Here is an 11,712-nt window from a genome sequence, read left to right as displayed (position 1 = left end):
GCTTTATTTCAAGTTTAAAAGATCACTGTATGAAACAAGTCCTTCATTTTAAGTTTATAAAGTCAATGTATAAATCCGATTTAGCTGTATTTGTACCTGTCCTTTATTTCAAGTTCAATAGGTCAAGATATGATCTGATATAGCTGCAATTTTATAAAAATCATTTATACTCTTGAATACATTAATATCAATATAAACACTTCATTTAATATATTCTGTAAATGTGCAACTTTTGAACTGAGTTTTTCTATGTGCATTGCTGTGTGTTTGTTTATTCTACATGCTTGAGGTATAGATCTTACAAAACATGTTTAACCCCATCATATTTTTTTTTGCCTGTCCAAAGACAGAAGCCACTGGCCTTTGTTAGTCTTGTATCTTATTTTATAATTCTAGTTCATTTGCATGTTTTGGATTTGGATGTGCATCAATTTTCATTGAACTAGTACACATTTTGTAAAGGGGCCAACTAGAGACCACCTCTGAGTGTGGGAATTTCTTGCTGTTTTGAAACCCATTGATGGACTTTAGACTTTTCTGCTCTTTGGTCGTGATGTGTCTCTTTGACACATTCCTAGTTTCCATTCTCAATTTTAAATAAAATATTGTGGTTCTTTTGACAACATGCATTACACTTGTTAAGGAACACCAAAATCCTTGATAAAATAAACCTGATAATCCTAGTCAATTAAGAATGGAGTCGAACACACCTGCCACATGTAAAGTTTGAACTCAACCTTAGTGTTGACAGGCTTCTGGTAGTTTGATTCCTTTGACCACCATGATTTATTTGAAGGTTTAAACACGTTGTGACATCACAATATAAGACTGAAATTGAAGGGAGTTATTACAATGTGACTCAATAATATGTGAAGATTAATAAACTCAACTAATTAGTTGAAATTAAATAAACACCAATGCTGCTACAACTGCATACCAAATATAATTGAGATATCATAAGTAAGTTCTAATATACTGTCAAACTTCAACATTAAAACCAATCACATACTTTAACATTATTGACTCTGCTGTTCGCTGGAAAAAGTAGGCCTAAGTCTCTTCTTCATCACTCAACAAGGGGAGACAAAAATCTTGGAAGATGTAAGAAATGTTAGAAGAAACACAAACCATATGTAGAAAATATTTAATGATGTTTTAATATTGCCTGGCAAACAGCCCAATCTTTTTATTAAGTTATAGAATTTCTGACGCTATTAACAATGTAACATACGACCGTTACCATGTCAACATGTAACCATGACAATATGTACATAATGAGTATCATACACATACACATATTCTCTCACACACATTTGTACACATTATAAAAATATATACATTAAATGTTACCTTTGTAATAAATAATCACATTCAAATAAAAATGTTGTACAACGTTAAAATATTGTGACCAAATTCCTGCTCTAACAAAACAATAAAAAAATCAAAGTATGAGATATAAATTGATTGAAGATCAATGTAAGAGAAAGTATCTTTTTTTGTTATACATCTGTATTTCTGGATTAATTATTAGTTGTATTAAAATCCTACGATCCTCATGCATTCTTTGGTAAAAAATACAGTAAAATGTGTTAGTACTCAGATGATTCCCTATTTCCAACAAAGTTGTGTTACGATGCCTCCAAATTAAAGGTAATTTCAAGATGTTTTAAATGAATTATATTATAAAATGTAAATTTTAATACTAAAATTATGTAGGTTCCTCTATGCACATGTTAATACTTTATCAATTTAAAAAAAAAATCCCTGATCACATTTTAAGATGATTTCATTTAAACCATGACTGCAGTGTTTAATATTTGTTACTTGAGATCTGCTAAAGAGAGATTGTATTTTTAATATTAAAGCACTTTTTGCTATTAAAAAACATATTTTTCATTTGCTAATCACCAATTTTTTTTTTGTAAAAAGCAAGCTAAGCAGATTTAATTCAACAAATTAAAAGTTTTAGCGTTAAATAAAAAAAATATAGAAAATTATAAATATTCTAATCAAACAGATATTTTAAAGGTTCCTGTTTGGAAATTTCATCCTGCATTTTACTTCATTTGCATCTTGTATACTGAATATTTGCTACACATGAAAAACAATACAGAGGGATTTACATATTTTCATTTAAAATTTCACAGGATTTGATGCATCCCATTTTTTCTTCACAAAAAGGTGTGATTTAGTAGACAACAAAAGAATTGAACTATAGTACAATTTGGTCAATTTTATCTTTAAAGTGTTATTGAGATAAAAATAAATTATACATAATACATAATAGTCATCAGGAAGAAACTCCTATATATACTGGTATAAATTATAATCAGTGAAATAGTTTCAAATTGTTTGATTTCTATCCCATAGCCACTTTCTAAATATTTTTGACTGACATTTTACCATGCTCCTGCTTAAACTGAAAATAGTTTTGATTTTTCAGCAGTGGCGGATCCAGAAATTTTCGTAAGTGGGGGCCCACTGACTGCCTAAGAGGGGGCCTGCTCCAGTCATGCTTCTGTGATTCCTTATATAATCAAGAAAAATTACCCCTAAATCCGCCTCTGTTCAGTTTTCTCATTTCTTAAATCCTATTGTAGTTATTGTCAGATTGGTTTAAATCATCCCCCTTTTCGTCAAACATATAGAACTGCAAAGTTAGCACTAATTAGTTATTGACTACAGCGTACACATACATGTACCACACTCACACGGACAGCATCCCTCATTATTGTACATTAACCAAATAACTTACAGGACGTTTCCAACAGATTTCCTAAAGTCATGTGACATGTCTGTTATAGGTCTCAGTATAGTATTGTACAGGTCTGGTGAAACCAATACAGTATGGATTCAACATTATTCTTTTCATGTTTTGTGTTATTGTGTCATGACATGTACAAATAAAGTCCTGTTGGTTTAAATGATCATCTATTTGACTTCTGAGCACAGGATAGATGAAGATATAAGGGATGTAATAATCATCAATGTTTTTAGATTGGACTTACATAGAATAAGAAAGCTAAATTTTTCAGGACTACCTTCATTGTTTAGATAAATGTCAACTGATGCTGATTTTGTGATACTGCCATCGAACAATTCACATGAAAGCTATAGGCATTACGATAAAAATTGAGCAGTATGGCCATTTAGGTCAATATCTAAAAAATAATTTTAGGAACATACATATACGTGGGACTGTTTCAGGAAAGGGAAATAAATGAACTCACACGAGAGGTGGAGAAATAAAAAGGCTGACAATATCTCCATGACAACATATAAATATTATAGGTGACCTTTGTAAGGTGTCAAATACAACACTGGTAACCATGGAGATTCATAACAACAAACGTATTGCTTGACACAGATGTACTGAGTATGATCCTTGTCCATTAAACGTTTGAATAGTCCTGAGATAACACTAAAGACACATCTTGCAGAAACACCAAGAGGCACAATAACGCTTAACAATTAGTATGTTAAAACTTCCTCTTTTTCATGAATATTTCCATACTGACATTTAAAAACAAACATCCAACCAAATAGAAATGTGTCTGTTAATAATTTAAGATATGTTTCTAAATACACAAATATAAAAACAAAAATAACTGCACTTTTTTTAGCATCTTCTGACACAAAAACATTCAGAAGACCATGTTAACAGATTCAATGTTGAAATCAAACATCTACATGATTGAGATGGCATGTCCTTGACCTCACACTTCCTCCATTACAAACTTTTGTCCACATAAAAATGTTTTTTTCACATCATAAAATGTATGTTTGTCATTCCCCAGCTAATATCACTGTCTGTCCTTCCCCCAGCTAATATCACCGTTGGTAATCTTCGGGTTTAACAATTCCTTCTGAAACAATAAAACAAATCGGTGGTTAAATTTTCACTGGCTTTCTTTTTGGTGTCTAATGTTCTATAATATGTGTCATCTCTCCGAAAAAATTCTCCTTTTGAATACTGGTCTCATGGTAGGTATTTTCCTCTTATGTTCAAATATCTCTATTTCTCACATTAACAACATTATTTCGTGAAAGGCAGTTGTAAGTCCTGTAAAACTTAACATTTTGTTGTCAAGCCATTGTTCATTTGCTCAAAACATTGTTCATTTTCAAAATTGAGAGTGCCAAAGCAACCTGAAATATTGTTTTAACTAATTAATTAACCTGAAATATTGTTTTAACTCATTAATTTAGAATTTTCACAGTTTGTTGCAGAATTTTTTTACACAATAATGATTCAACAATTCAGCACTATTAAATATTATCAAAATAAAAGGAAAAAACGTGTCACATTTGTCCCTGCATATAAATACGCTCAAGTCATTTACACCACAGTCGCAGATGAGGAGGATTTGGCGCTAGCAAACATGTTTAACCATGCAACATTCTATATTTGCATGTCCCAAGTCAGGAGCCTGTCATATAGTGGTTGACATGTGTTGCTGTATATGATATCTGCTTTTGGTAAATTTGTTTTGTACATAAATCTGGCAGTTATTTTCTCATTTGACTTGATTTACATTTTTATTTTTTAGCCTTCTATAGCTTACAAGGTGATATGAGTTTTACTCATTGGGGAAGGTGTATTGTAACTTAGTTATTTTCTTGTCAATGATTTTGTCTCTGTAAGATGCCTCATTGCTAGTCTTTAATACCACATCTTTTTATTTTCATAACTCCAGAATGGTGGAAGTGACACCATCCAATACAAACTTGATCTGTGTTTGGTTCTCAAAAGATTTGATTGATGGAATTACTGTGAAATATCTACTCATTCACTTTGTACAAGTCAGAAATACTATATAATTTCCTTAGCAAAATTCTGACATATTAGTTTACAATTGTGGTTTTAGAAACTTTAACCTGTCCCAAATATGACTTGCAGCCTTTACCCACATGGCATGGTCTAGCCACAGGTCTTTGACATCATATCAACTTTGTTTGTTTTCATCTATATATGAAGGGTTCATAATTCTTTTTAAATTCCTTTACTTTTATGCCCAGCTTAAGAGTATGTTGCAAGTGATTTCTTAACAAGTGGCTATATAGTTACAGCCATTTTCATTACAAAATATTTACAATCTATCAAGAATGGTATAGAAACTTCATTAACTTACCATGGTAAACTTTTAAAATTGCTTCACAAACAAATTTATATTGACTCTGAAAACAGAAAAAATAAACATATATCAATAAATCATAATTATGTGAACATTCAGCATTTAAAAAAATCATATCCCCTAAAAGTATATGTCTTGTGACAGAAAAATGTTGTTGGGATGATGTGTCATTGACATATATCCAATATCACCTTGTTCATTGTGTAGAGTATGCATCATTGACATATATCCCATATCACCTTGTTCATTGTGTAGAGTATGCATCATTGACATATATCCAATATCACCTTGTTCATTGTGTAGAGTATGCATCATTGACATATATCCAATATCACCTTGTTCATTGTGTAGAGTATGCATCATTGACATATATCCAATATCACCTTGTTCATTGTGTAGAGTATGCATCATTGACATATATCCAATATCACCTTGTTCATTGTGTAGAGTATGCATCATTGACATATATCCAATATCACCTTGTTCATTGTGTAGAGTATGCATCATTGACATATATCCAATATCACCTTGTTCATTGTGTAGAGTATGCATCATTGACATATATCCAATATCACCTTGTTCATTGTGTAGAGTATAATTTCAGATTATACACAAATAAAAAGTGGTTGCATTACAGAAAAATCTATTGCATCAAGCCAAAAAAATCAAACATACAACATTTCTTTTTGAATAAACTAACAAATTTGACAAAATTTAATGATAATGTTTGTAAACTATGAAAGAAGTGTAAAATGGTGCTTTTCCCCAAAACTTACAGCAGTTTGTATTAACATAGCACGTTGGTCTCTCATTTGGCGTACTATAGACAATGGATAAACAGGTTGGTTAGCTTCTACTAAACACATAGCTGTTTCCATGGTAATTAAAACACCTGTTCTTCCTATACCAGCACTGAAAAAACACAAAATTTACATAACATTTATTAAACTTTTAATAGGTAATTGCAGAAATCTGTACTTTTTTCAAAATGCAAAGAGAGACTGAACCATCATGTTTAGATTAGTGAAGTGATCAATTGCCATAGGTTTAATTACTGATGAATATTTAAAGTTTGTCCTTATACAAGTGCTCTTTATGCAGGTTTCTTGTCTAGAAAAGTTGCAATGTATGACTTTGGGCATTTTTATTTTTCTGTATTTTTTTCTTACCCTTCCACATACTTATATTGTTATTTTTTTCTTTTAATTTCCTTTTTGTACATATTATTGTAATAAAGTGAAAATTAATGTGTCATTGTTCTGTGTGAAAAACAACTTAAGATGTATGTTTTGAATTGATAAAACCTTACTGTTTTGTATTATCTGGTAACACTAGCTTTAATACTAACCTACAATGGACAACTGTTGGTTCTACCATGCCCTGTCGTCTTTCCCGTACTTTTATTACAAAATCTAAGAAATCTCCTGGATCATCAGGCACACCATGATCTGGCCAAGCTATATACTGCATGTGTGATATATGTCTCTCTTCTCGGGTCTAAAAAATAATCAATATACAATATTAGGTCAATGTCAGAAAAATATCACCTTTTTTGTATGAGGCTGAGAAAACTGGGGAAGGGCGAGGTTCTACCGAGCCCTACCCCAGTTTTGCGCCGAGTACAAAAAAGGTGATATTTTTCTGACATTGACCTAATATTGTTTTTATACTGCAACTTAAATAAATAATTGATAGCTATTTAAATTGTAACACAAATTTTAAACTTATCATCCCTTAATGAACCCCTCACTGTGGAAAATTGTTCCATGATGAAATTGACATTGCACAAAATATAGCTGTGTTACTATATTTAGGAAATAAACACAACTAGTTGCAGTATAAACAATAATATCGTGACTTTATAGTTTGATTGATTGATTGTTGTTTGCTTTACACCACATTAGCACAAACAGGCTATATCGCTGCAAGAGCTAATTCAAACATTTTTACAATTTTAAGTAATTTTTTTTTAAATCAGGCTAAAGGTCCTTCAATAATTATAGTTTGAAGAAAATAATCTTAACTAAAATGACATAGATATGAAGATGGAAATATTGAATAAATATGATAAGTACAATTTCATTTATACGGTCTTGTTATCTAAACGTTTATCCCATTTCTGTTATTTTTACTAAATTTTTTTTGGCTCAAAGCTATTTGTTTTTTGGCATATCACATCTTCAAAACATTTGTTTTCATTTGTTGATAACAACGTAAATAGAAAGTTTCCCTTTTGTTCATACCTCTATATTTGTTAAATTAAATTCTCTAAAAGCAAATGACGTTGATTCATCTTCCTTGACACATGTGATTTGCAATGCCCCATAATCTAGCGTCTCATACATATCAGGCCAGTACTGATGACACTTCACCTATAAATAGAAAACAATATGTTATAGGGGTTGAACAAATAAATATGTCTATCAACATAAATATCAGCAAATAATTATTCTTTGCATGATAAAAAAATAACAAGAACAAGTGAAACTGCGAGCTACTGCTCACTGATGATACCCCCGCCGCAAGTGGATAATATTAATAGTGTAAAAATATGCAAGTGTTCGGTAAACAGGAAGTTGTCGAGTGATGAATCTGAAAACGCATCACACGGTATAGCTGACTTATATAAATCCTGAAACCAAATTTCAGAAATCCTTGTATTGTAGTTCCTGAGAAAAATGTGACGAAAATTTTCAACTTGGTTATCATGTGTAAAATCATACAAGTGTTCGGCAAACAGGAAGTTGTCGAGTGATGAATCTGAAAACGCATCACACGGTATAGCTGACTTATATAAATCCTGAAACCAAATTTCAGAAATCCTTGTATTGTAGTTCCTGAGAAAAATGTGACGAAAATTTTTCAACTTGGCTATCATGTGTAAAATCAGACAAGTGTTCGGTAAACAGGAAGTTGTCAAGTGATGAATCTGAAAACGCATCACACGGTATGGCTGACATATATAAATGTTGACACCAAATTACAGAAAGGGTGGATGTGTAGTTCCTGAGAAAAATGTGACGAAAGTTTCATGGGACGGACTGACTGACAGACGGACTGACGGACTGATGGACGGACTGACGGACAGACTGACAGACAGAGGTAAAATAGTATACCCCCCCCCTTTTTTAAAGCGGGGGTATAATAATTGCAAAATGTTCAATAGTAGGGGGATCCTTGTCTTGACTGGAATATATTTTATTTTCTCATGAAGAACCACTGATTCAAGTCAATTTAGTAGTTTTATTTTGTAATTTTAAAATATATGATGCCCCTCTCTAAACTATAAAATGAAATCTTGTGAACTATTTGCACCTGACATATATCACTTAAGATTTGATATTAACTGCATTTTAATGAACAAGTCGTCAGTCAAATGCAAAAATATTTAAATATGTTAATAAAATAGTTAACTTACCCTTCCTCTCTCATTCTTCATGGTTAGCATGACCAGTAATGATGTATGTTGTTCCCACACCATTTGCCAGAAATCTGTACATGTAGCCGGTAAAGGTCCTTGAGCAGCGATGTAACGGTTCACAATTCCTGAACCAGGGATTTCCATCTAGAAATACATTGTAAATTTATAACTTAGTGTCTTTTTTCAAAAAATATCCTATAAAACCATGATTTTTTAGGGAACACAATAGTTGCATTCAATGATGACATTGAACAGGTGTCAGCATTCTTGTTAAAATTCTGTAAATAAAATGGATGGTTTATACCATAAAGTGGGTCTCATTGGGGTCTAAGCGTGACGCGGGATTGCCGATTTTTTGTAAGCGTGACACGTGAAAGTCAAATTATTATGTCGTGAAAACGGGAAATGAGGTCTTGCGGGACCCGGGAAATGACAAAAAAATGAGAATTGCTTACATACATAGTGTAAGCGGGATACGGGAATTTGACAAAACAGTAAGCGGGATCCGGGATCGGGACCCCCCAATGAGACCCCCCATAAAGACAATTTAGAATATGAATATGACCCCACCTCCCCCAACTTTTTTCTGACCAAATCACTAAACATATTTGTATTCTACTAGCTCACAATATAGCAATCAGTATGCCTCTAAAATGCATTTTTGTAACTCCTAGCATGTCCTTTTTAACTTCAATATGCCACATGCTTTGCAAACAACAAGAAAATACCAATTATAGCCTGGCTTGACCCAGAAAAAGTCCACTCTTGACCTCCTGTAATCTAGGAAAGCATACTTTTAATCAAAAAGGCGGCTGAGACTCCATACGCAATAAACTTCTAAATGTGTTAATGACTACCATAGAGGAAAAAATTAAACTGCATATGGAATAAGATACAATAATTATGTAAACATAGAATTTCTGTACTAGATCAATGATTGCTACTTACATTTACATAATTGGCATTAATATAATCTGTCAGTCCTTTTAATATGACTCTAGTTTGGTCATCTGCAAGGAAAACATCAAAATTAACAACATTCACTTTCTTATTATCAATTCAAAATGTTGCAATGTTTAAATTGTTGATGATTAGGCAGTCTTATTGACAAGATTTGAAAACAAGGGTTAAATTCTTAATTCTCATCAAACTTTAAGACCTGCAAATAAACTTACTCATTTTTATGTGCCCTTAGATTGGTTATAACTTCAACTTTGTACTTGTATGGCTTTATAACTATTTGAACTGAGCATCACTGATCAGTCTTGTGTAGACGAAAAGCTCATATTGCATATTGAATTATAAGCCTGGTAACTTTGATTTATAACTACAGGTCTGGGATAGAGTCCGTGTTGAAAACTACTGAATGTAGTTTCATCAATAGAAAGAATATATTAATTCAAGCGAGTTTGTTTACCAGACTATTTGGTTTCCTTATTTTGTGAGTTGAGTTGATAAGAGAAGGAGTGTAGTGATACAAAACTGCCATGTAAAAATTTAGTTGATTTGATAGAAGGGGGATAGTGTAGTGATATATAATGACATGTACAAATTAGGTCACATGACAGGAATGGGAGAGAAGTGTGTAAATAAACCTACATGGAGATATATCTCTGTATCTATTCTTGGCAATATTGGCATCTAGTCTCGCAGCATTCATTGTCATTCCAGGTTTCTTTCTGTATAATTGCTACAATATTAAATGAAATATTGTGAACTGTAATCTCTAATTTTCATTTTTAGATTTCTAAATGCAGCAATTAAAATTTAAACTTATATTATTCTTTTTGTGTGTATCATGAATATTATCCCCCCTTTTTTATATCTTATTTATACAAGTCACTCTTTTTTTTTTGAAATGTTACAGATTTCTTCACAAATCTGAACTTACATCAAATTGTGCTAGTGCTGCTCCACTTTCTAAACTTTCTTGTAATAACATGAGTGAGTTTTCTAAAGCATTTGCTCCTGTTAAAGAACCGGTGATTTGATGAGAGTCAGGTATATATACTAGATCAGGGTCCTGGTCAGCTTGTTCCTCTCCAACATACACTGAAAACACAAAAAAAAGTATATAGTCACAGATATATTAAAGAGCAAGATATACCGCATCAGGGCTATCGTTGAGTTAAAATGCTTCACGGTTTTTATCAGCTAAGCATGCTTTCATTGGTGAGCCAAATTTACCACACAAAGTATATCTATGGTTCATTATTTGGCTTCTGGGTATTATTACATGGGCATGCTTTCTTTTTTAGAGATTGTTAAATGAACAAATGTGAGGAGTTTCCACCAAAACTTTTTTTCATTTCCAGTTAAGCTTAAGTTATCTAATGAGAGTGAAAACAGTATGTAAACCATATTCTTGGTCAATATGATCTAAGCCTGAGATACTGTTATATTTGGAATAATCCTACATTAAATACTCATGGCAATATTTTATCTATCAGAATGGATTAATGCTGTATCAATTTGTATTATAAGAAAGACCTGAGCCAGTGATATAATTGCAGGAGAATACTTCCTGTCTGCAGGTAAATTTACAGGTAGATAATTAGCTACATCAAATATTTAATCATACAAGTATCATGACCAGTGGGGTCATTGAGTGTAACTTATTTTGATGTAAACAAAGTAACACAGTACAGTATGATCCAGGTAGTCTCATTTCCTGTTATGTCTCCATACCAAAGACCCAATAAAACCACATGGTTAAATTCCTTAGCCTTCAACAGGTAGTTAAATCAAGGTTAATTTGAAAAAAAAGTACATGTAAACTAGTACATTCATTTCTTTTTATTTTATATTCCTGATTTATTGTTGAAAAAGAGTTAAATGATAATTTAAAGTATGCAAAAGACATTTTTATAAATTAACAGTTCAATCAAGCACATCAGATATTTTCTTTTTTTTAAATACTGAGATCATTGTATGAATGGAATTACAACTTTTCTTAAAACCAAATAAAAGTTTATTGTTTATATGGTTTAATAGTTCTGAAATATCTCAACATGTTCCCCTGATATGTTAACTAAATTTTATCAATAAACCATCACATATCATTACCAATATACCGGTACTGGCTAAGAAGAATAAGACAAGAACTGGGGGGGGAATGTAGGTACTAAAATACATTACATTCAGTAAATTATTTGA

At 31.8% G+C, this 11,712-nt stretch overlaps 1 protein-coding gene across 32 annotated transcripts in view; it reads right to left on the bottom strand.

The window, feature by feature from the left end:
• Positions 1-1,130: 1,130 nt before the first annotated feature.
• The window catches only part of LOC139513861 (tyrosine-protein phosphatase non-receptor type 4-like), an 87,498-nt gene continuing 76,916 nt past the window's right edge, over positions 1,131-11,712 (bottom strand). For 19 of the 32 annotated variants that reach the window (XM_071302744.1, XM_071302742.1, XM_071302737.1 and 16 more), the window contains 9 exons: positions 10,448-10,608; positions 10,156-10,246; positions 9,505-9,566; positions 8,554-8,700; positions 7,379-7,507; positions 6,484-6,632; positions 5,912-6,047; positions 5,133-5,178; positions 1,131-3,866 (listed from right to left, as the gene is read on the bottom strand). In XM_071302744.1, coding sequence (XP_071158845.1) covers positions 3,832-3,866; positions 5,133-5,178; positions 5,912-6,047; positions 6,484-6,632; positions 7,379-7,507; positions 8,554-8,700; positions 9,505-9,566; positions 10,156-10,246; positions 10,448-10,608 — 956 coding nt within the window. In that variant the 3' untranslated portion in view covers positions 1,131-3,831. Of the gene's footprint in view, positions 4,150-5,132; positions 5,179-5,911; positions 6,048-6,483; positions 6,633-7,378; positions 7,508-8,553; positions 8,701-9,504; positions 9,567-10,155; positions 10,247-10,447; positions 10,609-11,712 lie in introns of all 32 variants that reach the window. The other 13 variants (XM_071302730.1, XM_071302740.1, XM_071302731.1 and 10 more) reach the window with 1 other exon arrangement.

This window comes from Mytilus edulis, chromosome 2, assembly GCF_963676685.1.
Source record: "Mytilus edulis chromosome 2, xbMytEdul2.2, whole genome shotgun sequence".
NCBI lineage: Eukaryota > Metazoa > Mollusca > Bivalvia > Mytilida > Mytilidae > Mytilus > Mytilus edulis.
The sequence above is the reverse complement of the archived record's forward strand: the minus strand, read 5'-3'. Positions and strand labels throughout refer to the sequence as shown.